The sequence below is a fragment of the Mesoplodon bidens genome (genome assembly GCF_964165515.1).
Source record: "Mesoplodon bidens genome assembly, chromosome: 1".
Classification (NCBI taxonomy): domain Eukaryota; kingdom Metazoa; phylum Chordata; class Mammalia; order Artiodactyla; family Ziphiidae; genus Mesoplodon; species Mesoplodon bidens.
In genome coordinates this window covers 75,177,489-75,193,291 of record NC_138176.1, presented here as the reverse complement: position 1 = coordinate 75,193,291, position 15,803 = coordinate 75,177,489, and the positions used below count along the sequence as shown (strand labels likewise).

The window sequence follows — 15,803 nt, the reverse complement described above, 5'->3', positions numbered from 1 at the left end:
AGTGAGAGGCCCGCGTACCGCAAAAAAAAATTTTTAGGTGAAATAAGGCAGTCACAAAAGGACAAATACTGTAGGATTCCTCCTATAGGTAGTATCTAGAACACAGGCAAATTCAGAGACCCAAAGTAAAGCAACGGCTGCCGGGGGCTGGGGGAAGGGGAGATGGGGAGTTATTACTTAACAGGCATGCACTTAAATGCCACTGAACTGTACTTTTTTTTTTTTTTTTTTTTGCGGTATGCGGGCCTCTCCCTGATGTGGCCTCTCCCGTTGCGGAGCACAGGCTCCGGACGCGCAGGCCTAGCAGCCATGGCTCATGGGCCTATACGCTCTGCGGCATGTGGGATCTTCCTGGACCAGGGCACGAACCCGTGTCCCCTGCATCGGCAGGCGGACTCTCAACCACTGCGCCACCAGGGAAGCCCTGAACTGTACCTTTTTAAATGGTCAAAATGATATATTACTTTCTGTATTTTTTACCACACACACACAAAACCTTTAATCCAACACAACACCTTCATTTTACTGAGAAAAGAAACACTAACTAAAGCAAAAAAATTATTCACCTAAGATTACATACAGGAACTTAAAGTGTTCTATCCAAAACGTAATTCTGTAAAAGGCACTTCTGCCTACATTACTAACTCCATTAAACTTTTCAGTGGCTCCCATGACCACAGAATAAAAGCTCTTACACGTGGCATGCAAGGCCCTCCAGGAAAGGGACGCACCTCCTCTCCAGACAGGCTGTTCTCCACCGCCTGAGACTCTAATACCACCACAAGGCTCGCAGTTGCCCACATCTGCTACTACTGCCTCTCACCTCCAGGACTTCGTACTGCCCGTGCCTTCTCCCCAGCTTCCCCTCATTAACTAAGCCTGAGTATCACTTCCAGATACTAAGCATCCCCACCCCAAGATCCTCTTCGCCCCAGGCACGGCATCTGTGTTCCAGTACAGGGGTACCTGCATACCCTTACCACGCCACCACCACGTTGTGTGACGATCGTCCGTTGAAGTGCTGTCTCCCCTACTCCTGGATTCTGACTAAACGTCATTCTATCTTTGTCGGCTGAATAGACCCTGCCTGGCTGGGGTGGGCCCTCAGGAAATGTTGACTGAACAAATACATCTGGTGGGAAAAGCCAAGATGAGATTAGGTCTCCTGAAGGTCCAAGGCTCTCTTCATAGGGTTGCTTAGGGCCTCCCCTCATAATGTGAAAATAACTATATTGGAGTTCCAGTTCAAGACAGTACAGTAGGAGGATCCTGAACTCACGTCCTCCCATAGACACACTGAGTCTACAGCTACGCATGGAACAATTTCCTCTTTAAAAAAACCTAAAGGGCCTCCCTGGTGGCGCAGTGGTTGAGGGTCCGCCTGCCGATGCAGGGGATACGGGTTCGTGCCCCGGTCCGGGAGGATCCCATATGCCGCGGAGCGGCTGGGCCCGTGAGCCATGGCCGCTGAGCCTGCGCATCCGGAGCCTGTGCTCCGCAACGGGAGAAGCCACAACAGTGAGAGGCCCGCATACCGCAAAAAAAAAAAAAAAAACCTAAAGAGGGGCTGAGTGACGACTATACATCAGGCAAAAGAGAAGAAAACCACAAGGTGGGTAGGAGAGGCTGGGATACAGTCTCATCAAAAACCCCATGCAGGGAGGGACCTTGGAACCTGGAGCTTCTCCCTGAAGAGCTAGGGGCTTGCACCCACATCAGGCATCCCAACTTTTGGGTCACACACTTGAGATGACCCTCCAAAACTTCTGGCTTTGAAAACCAACAAGGCTCATGTCCCAAGACCCACAAGACTCTAGCAATCTGAGAAGCCACTCTTAAAGGGCTCACATGCTCAGGTTCACACACCCCAGGGCCCAGCTTAGAGGCAGCTGATCACACCAGACTTAAAATAAAGGAAGCTGACCTGCTTATATTCAAGTGTCAGCCTGAAGGGCAGGCATCTAATTTCACACACACATCTAGAAGCCGGCTGTAACACTCTCCAGGTATGGAGAGCGGTAGGCACCACCTCTGCGCTCTCCCTGTGCCATTCTCCAGAGCACCAGTGTCTTCTGGTGGGAAGCTTCTGCACGTGTCTGGTGCCCCGATTTTTGCAGCTGCTGCTAAGCAGTGTCTCTTGATTGCCTGCCTCTGGAGGCTAGGTGAGTTTGCATTCCTGGCCCCATAGGACTGTAATAATTGTTGTCACCCAGAAAGGAGCTCATACCCGTCTGGCACCCCGATTTTTGCTACTGCTGACAGGGGACACCTCTACATCGCCTGGCTCTGGTGGTCAGTGGGGTTTATGTTCGTGGTTCCCACAGGACTGTAACCAACAGAGAAAGAGTTCTTAAAGGGCTACCAGAAAAGAGCTTATACACTCATCTGGTGCCCTAATTTCTGTGGCTGCCACTCAGGGAACACTTCCAGATCACCTGGCTCTGGTGGTCAGAGGCGCTTAATGCCTAAGGTTCCACAGGACTGTATGTATCTAATTACTTTTTTTTTTTTTTTTTTTTCGGTATGCGGGCCTCTCACTGTTGTGGCCTCTCCCGTTGCGGAGCACAGGCTCCGGACGCGCAGGCTCAGCGGCCATGGCTCACGGGCCCAGCTCCGCGGCATGTGGGATCCTCCCAGACCGGGGCACGAACCCGTATCCCCTGCATCAGCAGGCGGACTCTCAACCACTGCGCCACCAGGGAAGCCCTCTAATTACTTTTAAAAGCTGATGCCTGAGGGCCTGGCTTCCAGGTGCCCTGAATCTAGATGCTGAGATTCTTCCCTTTGGGACATTAACAGGACTTGGCACATCCTCAACTACTAAGAGCTGTTAAAAACATAACAGGGTACTTGGATAAGCACACAAGTTGGAGAAAACCAGGAGCTGCGGCAGGGATGAACAACAGGGTTCACCTTCTACACGAGGTCACTCCTTCAGGGCTGGGAGAGGTGATTGTTCCATCTACCATTTAGAGTCAAGCAAACTGAAGAAACAGAGAATATGTTCCAAATGAAAGAACAAGATAAAACCTCAGGAAAAAACCGTAACAAAGCAGAGATAAGTAATGTACCTGATAGAGTTCAAAGTAGTGGTCATAAAGATGTTCACCAAATTGGGTAGGAGAATAGATGAACACAGGGAGAAATTCAACAAAGACATGGAAAATAAAGAAAGTACCATACAGAAGTCACAGAGCTAAAGAATACAATAACTGAACTGAAAAAAAAAAAAAGCCATAGAGGTTAAACAGCAGACTAGATAAAGCAGAAGAATCACATCAACTAGAAGACAAAGCATAAACTCAACCAATCAGAGCAGCACAAAGGAAAAAGAATGAAAAAAAGTGAAGATAGCTTAAGAGACTTATTGTACAACATCAAGTATACTAACATTCACATTACTGTGTCCTAGAAGGAGAAGAGAGGGAGAAAGGAGAAAACTTATTCGAAGAAATAATGGCAGAAAAATTCCCTAACCTGGGGAAAGAAACAGACATCCAGATCCAGTAAGCCCAAAGAGTTTCAAATAAGAAGAACCCAAGAGACCCACACCAAGACATATTATAATTAAAATGTCAAAAGTGAAAGACAAGGAGAGCTGCCCTGCAGATGCTGGACTTGCCGGCACCACGGGTGCGGCTGCCCTGCTGCACCTGAGACGATGGGGCAGAGAGGAAGCGGCTACTTCTACGCTCAGTGCTCAGAACAGTGGGCGCTTAGGATGGTTTGTAGCTGGACATCACCAAAAGCTGCGTGAGGAAGCACCTTGTTTCCACATGCACTTGCAATGGGAGCTGTGCGCAGGCCCTTGAACACTTTGATATTCTTTTTCTTTATAAAATAAGGCTCACTGCGAGAATTAAATGAGATATGTGTACAACCACATGGCAAGCTTTGGGCACAAGGGGATTGACCAGGAGAGGGTCTCCTTACTGGAAATGATCTGTTGGTCTGTCTGGCGAGGACTGTTTAGGAATCCTTGGGCAAGTGTGACACGCATCCCTGGCTGAGGGCCGCTGAGCTGGTATCAAGGCCCTGTAGGGCCTCCAGGCCCTGTTCAGAGCAGGGTCCTAGGTGGGGACGAGGGGGGCCCAGAGCCACGTGGTCCACAAGCACTCGTGCTCTGAGGGCCTTGAGACATGTCACTCTGGAAGGAAGGCCAGAGGTTCGCTCTTGGCATTTGTCCTGTTGATGAGGCAGAAGTCGGGCCCCTGTGTGGAGCCCCTCGATGGGCCAAATGTAACCCTAAAAAATGATCACCCAAACCAGGGGCCTCCTGGTCTCCTTGCAGGTGGAGAGTGCATTTTGCTATTTCCTGAAATGTTTAAGTTGGAGGGCTGAACAAAAGCTGTAGGTCAGTGGCTCTCGACTAGGTGCAGTCTGTCCCCCTCCCAGGGCACGTGGCAATGCGCAGGGCAGGAAAGGGGTAGCGGTGCTGCTGGCATCTAGTTGGTGGGGGCCAGGGCTGTGGCTACATGTCCTGTGGTACCCAGGACGGCTCCACAGTAAAGCTACAGGGTCCCAAATTCTGATAGGGCCAAGGCTGACAGACCCTGCTACAGAAAATATGGTTTGGGGGGGGATTCATGGGTTGGATTCCATTTCTCAGGTCCGTGGGCCCAGCTCGGTCCTGTGCAGCTGGTCAGTGGAATAGACCTGCAGGTGTGGCTCTTGTCGCTCTAGAACTGGCTTCAGGACAGATCCTGCTGATGAGCCCAGGGCACCATCCTCAGTTCTGCAGGACAGTGCACCGGAGTGGAGCCGGGGGTGTGTGCCTGACTCACAGCACGGAGGCCACGCACGTCCAGTCTGCGGGCAAGGGCAGTGGAGAGCCGGGGAAGTCATGGCCTTGGGAATGTCCTCTGATGAAAAAGAACTTGCAGGCTTATCAAATAACTTTTGTGTGGAACGTTGGTGTGTTGAAAAGCAGTTCTGTGTGCTTTTCCCCCTTTGTGTGGATCAGCAGTGCTGGGGCAGCAGGCGTGACACAGAAGTGTGAGCAGAGACGGTCTGGAATCCCCAAACTCCAGGGAAACTAAAGGCGACAGCAAGCCAGTGAAGAGGACAGGAGTTGGGGCCAGTGGTGGTGGCGGCAGCCCGGCAGGCACCCCTCGTCTCAGGGTCCTAATCCTGGCTCCAGCTGGGTGGTCAGGGGAGCTGCAAGGTCTTCTGGGCAAGCAGAGCCCACAGTCCTGAGCTGTTCTTCGCTGTGTTTGGGTCATCTCCCCCCAACCAAGGGGGAGAAATCTAGATGAGGTTTAAGAATTAATGCTTTAAGAATGTGGATCTCATAGTTAAAACCTTGGAACACGTGTTTTCAGCATAAGGTGCTAAAGTGAACGAAAGATTTAACACCTTTTCAAGGAGGGTGTCTCCATGTGGGCAGAATTAGAGAATAAATGGGTGTTGAATTAAAAAAAAAAAGACAAGGAGAAAATATTAAAAGCATCAAGAGAAAAACAACTTGCTACACACAAGGGAACCCCCAGTAAGACCAACAGCAGAAACTCTGTAGGTCAGAAGGGAATGGCACAATACATTCCGAGTGCTGAAAGAAAAAACTTCCAACCAAGAATACTCTACCTGGCAAAGTTATTGCTCAGAGTGAAAGAGTTTATCACTACTAAACCAGCCTTACAAGAAATGTTAAAGGGACTTTAAGCTGAAAAGAAAGGGCGCTAATTAGTAACAAGAACACATATGAAAGAATAAATCTCACTGGAAAGATAAATATATAGTAAAGGTAGATTAATCATTTATAAAGCTAGCATGAATATTAAAACACAAAAGTCGTAAAAATAACTATGATTATAATAATTAGTTAAGGGATATACAAGATAAAAAGGTGTAAAATGTGACATCAAAAACATTAAATGGGCTTCCCTCGTGGCGCAGTGGTTGAGAATCTGCCTGCTAATGCAGGGGACACGGGTTCGAGCCCTGGTCTGGGAAGATCCCGCATGCCGCGAAGCAACTAGGCCCGTGAGCCACAACTACTGAGCCTGCATATCTGGAGCCTGTGCTCCACAACAAGAGAGGCCACGACAGTGAGAGGCCTACGCACCATGATGCAGAGTGGCCCCCGCTTGCCACAACTAGAGAAAGCCCTTGCACAGAAACGAAGACCCAACACAGCCAAAAATAAAAATAAATAAATTAAAAGAAGGCTCAACATTAAAAAAAAACAAAAAAACAAAACATTAAATGGCGGGGAGGGTACTAATGTTGAGCTTTAGAATGGGATCAAACTCAAGTCGTTATTAAATTAAAATAGACTGTACAAGTTGCTGTATGTAGGCCTCATGGTAACCACAAAGAAAATTAAAAGTCAATGCAGGGAACTGAAGATATCTGAAATATGAATATAAGAATTCATAATCAGAATCTATAAACATTTCCTAAAAATCCATTAGGGAAAAAAAGGACAACATGAGAGCTAAACAGGAATGAAATTTAATAGCATATTACACAAGAATATATCTATATGGCCAATAAACATGTGAAAAGGGGTTCACCTCACTAGTATTGTAAGCAGGGAAATTCTAATAAAAATACAATGAAATGTCACTACACCCACCAGAATGACTAAACTTTAAAGCAACAATATAATCCTGTAGAGCAAAGAGAATCTTCATACCCTGAAGGCAGAACTGTAAACTGGTATAACCACTTTGGAAAAATGTTTGGCATTATCTACTGAAGTCAAATATATTCATATCTCGTAATCCAGCAAGACTGTAATTGAAATTGAAATTGTAATTTCACCCAAGAGATATGTGCACACATGTATGTCAGAAGACAGGACCATGACTCTTCACAGCAACAGTGCTGTGACGGTTAATTCCAGCAGGTCTAGAATTAGCCTGAGTTGTTTTGCTAAAGTTCCTGCACCACGATGACCCCTGCTCAAGGCATGAAACCTACTGATTTATAGTGTTGCTTTGTAAACTTAAGTCTAAAGTTTTGGGGTGGTTTGTACCAGCTTATCAGCATTGTTTGTTGATAAGAGTGATATTGATGATTCACACCTGATTTGATTTTTTAAATTACATTACTGAATTTTCTCTTACTTAGAAAAGAATTTCATGTGTCTTGGATACAAGGAAATCAATCACACTCACTCTTCTCAAATTATTCAGTGATAAATTATCCCCAGCTTTCTGAGGAGATGGTAGCGGAAGAGGGGATCACAAAAATAAAGAGGTCTTTTTCCCTCCTCCCATAGACATGTTATTTTTTCAATAAATAAGGAGGGCTCTCCCTGGCACTTTAATCTGAGTGCCAATAATCTGAATCAACCCACTGAGAACTCCTGTTTTATGTGATAGTGACCTACACTGTAAGACCTCGAGGACAAGCAGTCTGCAATGGAAAAAAATTTATTTGAAGGCTATGTCCTCAGCTCTATGACTTCTCTAGCCTTGGTGGAAAGCAGGCTTAGCCAGAGAGAAATATTTTTGGACAAGGGTGCTCAGAGCTGTAAAAATAGGACCAGTGAACAGCACACTTGTCAAAGCCCCTGAGTACTCCAGCCACAGGACCAAGGAAACATGCCAAGCAGAAGCTTGCTGGATTTCTCTATTTTTGCAAACATACCACCAGATTTGAAGCCCCTTCTCTGAAGTATAATTTGAGTGGAGAATTTGTGAGAATTACATCAACTGGTCCGGTGAGATGTTCCATGTGTCCCTACACTACAGGAGGGCTGCATTTCATCAACATTACATTCTCTCTGAAAAACGGCAAAGTTGTATGTACCATCTGCCAAATGCAAATTCTGACTTCTCGATCCCCAGAGTAAGTAAGTGTCTGGCCCAGAATAAGTACACAGAGTCGCTGCTCCCCATGAGGCTGCTGCGCCCCAGAGGCTGCTGTGCCTTTGCATCTAGGCCTGCCCTTGGGTTCTCATGATTTGATCCAGGGAGGAAAAAAGTCATAAATCAGTTGCATCTCTCAGAGCTGGCAAGTCGGGGTGTATGATTGTCTCTGTGCAATGCCGTGAACTCTGCCATCAACACAAGCTGTCTTCACAAACTTCAACAATCAGAAAAAGGCATTCCATTGAGGCTTTCGACCACCACCACAGATAGCTGGTTTGTACTTAAAACAGTTAAGTTCATTGGCTGGCCTCTTTTTTAAACTGAGATTTTTATATTTTAAATAGCATTTCTAAAAAGCCAAGGAAATGTGCCTCAATTTTTAAGTGAGCCTGTTAAATACACAATTTTTTAAAAAATTCAGTAAGCATCTGGGTTTGGTAATGTAGAGAAAATAAATTCTCTCCCTGGACCCTCCACTCCCATCTCCCACAAATTCTGGAAAGGAGATGGGATAGCTGGGCATGTCAGTGGCATCAACCAACTCTTAGTTATATTTAAGAATCTCTGAAGGATGTTGCCAGGATGCACACTTTCTGAGTAGAGGAGAGAGCTGCAATTCCAAACTGCTCTCTCAGAAGATTAATATGGCAATAGTTATTAGGATGAGTGTTTCTTTCCTATTAGATTCTGCTGAAATGAACCAATTAAGATGTTTCCTCAACAATTCAGGTATCAATGCCTGGTCTAGGAACTACAAAGGAAAGAACAGGGGAAACAGCTCTCCTCAGAGGAAAGCCTCAGAGCCTTCTGCTGTATGGTGGACACTCTGACAGCAATCCTGTCTTTGGAGTGCATGAAGTGGCTAGAAGATCAACAACGGCAATCACAGAGGGAGGAAACTCTTTGGGAAAGCTGGAGAGAACCAAGAAGTCTTGCCAGGTGAATTTGAGTCTATTATGGGCAGAAAGATAGTAGCAGAGGATGGAGATGACCAGCAGGTGACTCTAACTTTGAATCTAGAGCTGAAGAGAGGTCAAGCTGATAACTGCTGATTCCAGATACCCACAAAAAATCCCCTTGCCCATGGAAGCCATACTTCTCCCCACAAGACAGCAGAGGCCAAAGGTGCAGGTAGAACTGTGGTCACTGCAGCCACAGGGATCTCCAGCAAGCAGAAGAGTAGTTGAGAGACCTGAGTTCCAGGCCCTGCTCTGCCTCTGACCCTCGACCCCAAGTGCCATCTCTGCAGGGATGAATATCATAATAGTCACACGAAATGACAGAGACATTAAAGTGCTTGGAAAAGAAAAAAATGTCACATCTGTAGTGTTTTTTAAGTGTCAGGCTCTGTTGCAAATGCTTTATGACTATGAACTTACTGTAATGCCCAAATACAAGTGAACAAAGCACTAAGATTATCTCTCTCAACAGCCCACACAATTAGTCTTAAAATCTTTAGAATTGTTTAAACTCTCCATAGCTCCCTATCATATCTTCAAAGACAGTTAAGAGAATCTAAAATAAGAGAAGTCATCACCAGATTACAGCTGATGGATCTACATAAAGGCAGCTAACATTTACTCAACAGTTACCATTGAAAACACTAGTACAGTCTAAGCACTTAGCTCATAGAACTCTCAGAACACTGAGACAAGTATCATTATTCATAGATAAGGGAAGAAGCAGAGAGGGGTTAAGAGACTCGCCCAAGATTCCCACAGCCAGGAGAGGAAGGGCTGGGATCCAAACTCCAGCAGGCACCTTACAGCCTGCTCACTTCCAGGCATTAGACCACCGCTGAGCGGAAACTATCACATAGTCAGCATAACCTAGAGGGAGATATAGAACAGAAAGCAGCAGCATTATCTTCCTGTGGTCCCAGGAGAGCTAGGCAGTGAGGTATGTGCCTAAGGCAGATATGGGGAGAAGAGAGAAGGAGGAGGAAAGGAAATGAGAAACTCAAGAAAAGGGCAGATAACAGTGAGGTGGATCTAGGACAAGGCAGAGAAAACCCAAAACCTGACTGAGGTACCATTTCTGCTCTACAATACCCAAACATATTCTACGGCATTCATTTTTCTGCCTGTCAGCCCTACCTCTTCTACAGTATCTCCAGCCACACCCCAAGTCCAAAGACTAATATGCTGACAGAAGCTGGGTATCAGAGAACAGCCCAATAAAGAAATGGGCAACAACATTGTAAATGAGGGAAGTAAATGAGGGAAGAACTTCATGACAAACACACAGCCCATACCCTTGAGGACAAAGTTAACACCTGGGAATAAAACTATTCCCTCCATGGGACTTCCCTGGTGGCGCAGTGGTTAAAAATCCGCCTGCCAATGCAGGGGACATGGGTTCAAGCCCTGGTCCGTGAAGATCCCACATGCTGTGGAGCAGCTAAGCCCGTGCACAATAACTACTGAGCCTGCACTCTAGAGCACGCGTGCCACACTACTGAAGCCCACATGCCTAGAGCCTGTGCTTGTCAACAAGAGAAGCCCCCGCTCGCCGCAACTAGAGAAAGCCTGCGCACAGCAATGAAGACCCAACACAGCCAAAAATAAAAGAAACAAAACAAAACCCAAAACAACTATTCCCTCCATAAAGGACTTTGAGTCAAAATGAGAGCTTACAGCCAGGTGACTGTGCCAGCCTCCTGTGCTCCTAAAACTTCTCCTAGGCCACTGCACTGTTTTCAAACAAACCTCAACAGAGGCATACTCACTGTAGCGACAGAAAAGAATAAAGCTAAACAACACAAAGCAACTCTGATCATTCTTCTACTCAGCATCAGAAAATTCAAAGTTGGGGGCAGGAAAAAGGAGATGGGCAAACAAATGCAGAGGCTGGGGAGAAGACTTCCTATCCACTTGAGTCCTCATCAAGCATCGCAGAGTACTACAAATGTCAGGGAAACGTGTACTTGTAGCTTAGAATACCCCTCCCCTTGTTTTAATAGCCTAAGGAGCTCTCCCCAGAAAAAATGTGCACTTTTTGCTCTTTAAGAGGAACAAATAAAAAAGCTTTCGGTGTGAACTCAGCTCCAGCCTCCTTCAAGATGCAAACTCTCACTTCCTCAAAGAAGTGTAGTGCACTGAAAGGAAGGTTGTACCAGAGAGCCAAGAAATCCAGCCCCTAAAATGACATTCCCAGAAAGCCCACTGGCTTCTCACTAGTAAATTAACAAAAGCTATAAGCTCTCTGGGCTCCTCATATGAAAAAAAGGCAATGCAAGAAGCAAAGCTTTGACTCATTCTATAAATTGAAGAGATGCACAGCTAATAACTTTTTTCCTTTTTTTCCCTTCTTTACAAAGCAAAAATCAACCTGTCCCCCACTCAAGGGTCAATTACTGCTGGAAGCTTCTTTGCTGGCCTAAGTATCCAGCTGAAGATAAACTGGCAATCAGACCCAAGTCAGAATAATGGGCAAACACACAAAACAAGTTAACCTTACTTAAATATTAACCCACAGCTTTTGTTTTGTTTTTTTTAAATTAAAACAAGCAAAAGTAATGACAGGCAAAGTAGATACTCTTAGAGAATACAAATATACAAATGGCCTGTGCTCTGATCAACTACGTATAATTAAACACAGGCCTCACTCATCTTAAATTGCTTAATTGCTTGAGAAATGTGTCAGGCTCCCACAAAATCTACTCAGTTTTTTTTTTATCCTACTCAGCATGAACTGGAACATATGGCAAAAAATGATAAATTTTTTTAAAAGTTAAAAATGTAAACAGAACTACACCTTGATTAAAATTAAAACTACTTCACAGGACTTCCCTGGTGGTGCAGTGGTTAAGAATCCGCCTTCCAATGCAGGGGACGCGGGTTTGATCCCTGGTCAGGGAACTAGATCCCACATGCATGCCACAACTAAGGAGCCCGCGAGCTGCAACTAAGGAGCCCGCCTGCTGCAACTAAGACCTGGTGCCACCAAAAAAAAAAATTTTTTTAATTAAAAAAAAAACTACTTCAGAAAGAGTTCTGGAGAGTGAAGCTAAGTGTGAATTAGTAGCATAAACTTAGACGTTAGTTTGTGCTTGTGTTTTTAAGGCTTTACTGAGGAGTATAAAAAGTGCCTTCCCTCTTTTCAGAGGTCCCTGAACAAACTGCAGTCAACAACTGGCATTTGCCTTCAAGATTAAGCAAGATGGAACAGAATCACAACCAGTGCTCTCCATCTTAACATTACAGGCCTACCACAGCAGCAAGGTTCAGAGATGGGCGTGGCATGAGGGGACAATGACAAAAGGACAAGGATAACACCATGATGGTAATAACCCTGAAGGCAGCTAACATTCTGTGAGCTCTTACTAGATGCCACTGTGCTAAGTGCTTGACGTGTGCTGCTTCATTCAATCCTCTCCATACTCCTAGGAGGCTACTCCTACCTCAGAGATTAGTAAAGCAAGGCACAGAAGTAACTTTTCCATGTTAGCACAGAGCCAGCATAGGCCATCCCAATTCCCCACAGTGAACTGGATCCAATCTACAGTCAAACCACACCAACTAATAGCTGTGGCACTAAATAAGCAAAACAGATTTACCCTGTGACAAAAGCTGTAGGTCAAGGAGCATGAAGAATGAGGCAAAACTGCCTCGAACAGCATGCTGCAGGATAGAGTGCAAAAATGGATCAGCTAAACGGCCGAAACCAACCAATTGGCTGAAAGTGGCACACAGAGATATAATGCAGGGAAGTGCGGTTCCCCTCCACAGGGTTAAAGCTGTCACCTACAGTGGCTGAGGCTCTTTTAAACCTTGTTATGTAAGGACAGAACTACTGTTCCCTAGGACTGTCCACTATTTAAATCTTTGGTCCTTATCAACTTCTTGAATGATAATTCCATTATATTTCCAATGTGTGGGGTAAATAGCTTTCCTTTTTACCCCTTAGGTTTCAAAAGGCACGCCACCCTGGTCCAACTACTCAAGGATTTGATCCACAAGTCTGAATGCCCATCATTGTCAGTCTCCTCCCTTTCTCAGATGAAAGCTCCAACACCACACCCATAATTTTAGGTGTTAACGTGTGTGCCTTTTTGTGCAACATAACATTTTTTTGGCCAGTAGTGGATACAGTACTCCAAGAACTGAGCAACCTGAATTTGTACAAAAGCTGAAGTGATGCTTTCTACTTAGTTTCTAATCCTCTTCCACTGATGTCTTCAAGGGACCATCAACAATAGTTTCTGGACCCATTTCCTATATTGTTATTGGGGGCTTAAGGCCTAATATCTTGTCACTAAGATGTTGTTTAGATGTTTTTAAACAAATACATTACTTTATACCTGCCCACAACAAATCTCACTCTCACAGCGTAGGGAGATTTGGGTGGAGCAGGGAGATACAAATGCACTCAACCTAAACTTTCTTTTAAGTATCACATAGTATAATAAACTTTCATGTTAAAGGGACCTACTCCTCCCATCTCACGTATAATAAAGATTAAGGGGACACCATAACCCAGCAGCCAGGGCATGTACACAATAAAAAGGGCAATATATGTCCAAAAACATGATCTGAGAAGAAATGGGAGTCAGAAGTATAAAACATTAATGAAATACAGATTTTAGAAGAAAATGCAATCCAATTAATATGTTGCAAAAAACTTGCAGTCTGGGAAGTTTTAAGATATATAATAATAAGCAAAGATTCTTCTACAAAGCAAGCATAGAAGCATGGACTTGGCTGGAAACAGACACTACAAGAATTAAACTCCTTCATGATCATAGCCACTGAACTTGAGTTCTCCCCTAAGAAAAATTAGATAAATGCCTCCCCCAGTCCAACAGTACAAGTAACAAAGGGCCGGCCGACATGCTAAGCATATAATCAGCTAGGCTATGAAAATCACGGTTCCCCAATACGAGCTGGAATATAAGCGCTAAAACTCAATCAGTAAAAACGCAAGGATCACAGTACCTATGTAACAGCTGCACAACTGACCCTGAATCAACAGCTTAGTTGGAACCGGGCAGAGTCCTGAAGACGCACACTGAGATTAGCGACTCCTTCAGAGCCCTCAACCGCTTTGCCTTCCCCTCCCACTCCACCCAGCGCCAGAGGGCACTAGGTCAAAGACTTCTTGCGCAGCACTTGGTGGAGTCCCAGGGCCTCACAAGCGCCGATTAGGTAACGTTACCAAATGCTACAAAAGTGCTGACTACTATTATCCTTTGTAACTCAGCAAGCAAACACTGGGAAAGGAGAAAAGACCATCTAGAGAGCAGAAAACTGCTCTGACAACGGCTGCAGAATTATAAAAAACTAATAAAATTAAAACTGATCGCAGTGCGGGTCTCTGGAAGCCAACCCCCGTAAACTGAGGCTCGGCGCAAGAACACTAGATCTTTGGGGGACTGCAGACTAAGAAGCCCAGACATTTCAACTACACGGGGGAGGGTCGGGGTGGAAATTCCCCGGGGCTCGCGTGAACGCTGGCCTCCGAGCCTGACAACCCCCGCCGGGTCGCGGCCCACCAGCGCTTTCCTGTCGTGGGGGGCAGGAAAGCGAGCGGGGAGCGCTGCCCGAGGACTGCCCACCTGGGCGATGCCGGCGCCCATCAGCCCGCCGCCGATGACCGTCACGTGCTTGACGAGGATTTTCTTCGCTGAGGCCGCGGCGGTGGACGAGGAGGACATGGAGCGCACGAACTGCCTGGTTACGAAAGCCATGGTGCAGACGGCGAAGGCGGCGACAGCGACAACACCTGGCGGAGAAGACACCCTCACGGAACACCCAACAGCGAGCAGACCTCTGGGGGCGGAAGCCCAGGAGCCCCGCGGCCCGCGCGCCCAGGGCGACGCCGTGACGTCTTCGACGGCGGGGGCGGAGCCTCGAGGCCCGCTTTCCCCATTGGCGGAGGCCGCAGGGACGGCGTTCGAACGTCCGAGCGCGGCGTCCAAGCCCACGTGGACTGGGGCGGGCCGCAGCCCTCCTCTGCAGAGCAGGTCTACCCAGGCTGTCGACGCAGCTGGTTGTGTGCTCGAGAGGTTAGCGTTCCCGTACCGGACCCAGTGCAAGCCTTTCCTCGCAAAAGCCACGGGCCCCTTGTAAGGGGAAGTCCGTGGTGTTGCCTTGTTAACTCCTCACTTTTGATCCTTGTGCATAACTCGGCGCCGGATAAATACGTGTTATTTGGCTGTGGTGATGAGGGAGCCCAAAATGAGCACCTTCCGTTCGTGTCACCAAAAACCAAGTCTAGGGATTATTTTAACCCGGTGCATACTGTTCCTGCTAAAAACGGAAGGAAACGAACTGCTCACACCCAAAGCAAATGTCTAGTGACCCGTGAGTTCTAATGCAAAAATCAGGCCCACTAAGGGAAAGAGATTTAACCTTTAATTGCCCATTTAGACTTTACATGTTTATTAATGCAGGGAACATGTGGACAGTTTAAAGTCAAAGAGGAACCTTTGTGGAGTAACCGGTAATAATAGAAAGGCCAATCTTCTCCCTCGTGTAAATAATTTCTAGTTACTGTACCTTAAACAGAATTTTTATTTATTTTTAAATATGTAATAAGGACCCACAGACTCACCATCCAAAGTCCGCCTCCTCCTATTGCAAGTAACTTACATAGTGAATCCCGTGTTCACCGTTGCTTTGCTTAGACCTCATTTTTATTTCTAATTCTGTAAAAGTGTGGGAGGAGTGCTGGTGTTGAGCACTCCTTAAGGCTTGGGACGTTTCTAAGGAGATCGTTACTGGCTGAAGACACTGTCACATACAAATAATTAAGGTCCATTAAGTGCTAGAATGTACCAAATGCAAAAACCAATAGGACTAGAATTGGAATAGGAAGATTACACGGAGAACTTAGTAACTTGAACAAATGAGTCAGTTTATGAAGAAAATAGGCTTCTAGGCACAGGAAGCAGCACATGCAAAGGTAGAAACGTAAAAAAATATTGCCACAGGAAAAGGGTGAGGAATTAGGTATTGTTAGAGGTGAAGCTAGGAAAGTAGA

The 15,803-nt window shown here is 46.0% G+C and overlaps 1 protein-coding gene across 2 annotated transcripts in view; it reads right to left on the bottom strand.

Annotated features, from left to right (window-relative positions):
- The window catches only part of HADH (hydroxyacyl-CoA dehydrogenase), a 49,603-nt gene extending 34,943 nt beyond the window's left edge, over window positions 1–14,660 (bottom strand). The window contains exon 1 of one of the 2 annotated variants that reach the window (XM_081248000.1): window positions 14,377–14,660. In XM_081248000.1, the coding sequence (XP_081104126.1) occupies window positions 14,377–14,508 (132 nt within the window). In that variant the 5' untranslated portion in view covers window positions 14,509–14,660. The remainder of the gene's footprint in view (window positions 1–14,376) is intronic. The other variant, XM_081247999.1, reaches the window with a different exon arrangement.
- Window positions 14,661–15,803: the final 1,143 nt, after the last annotated feature.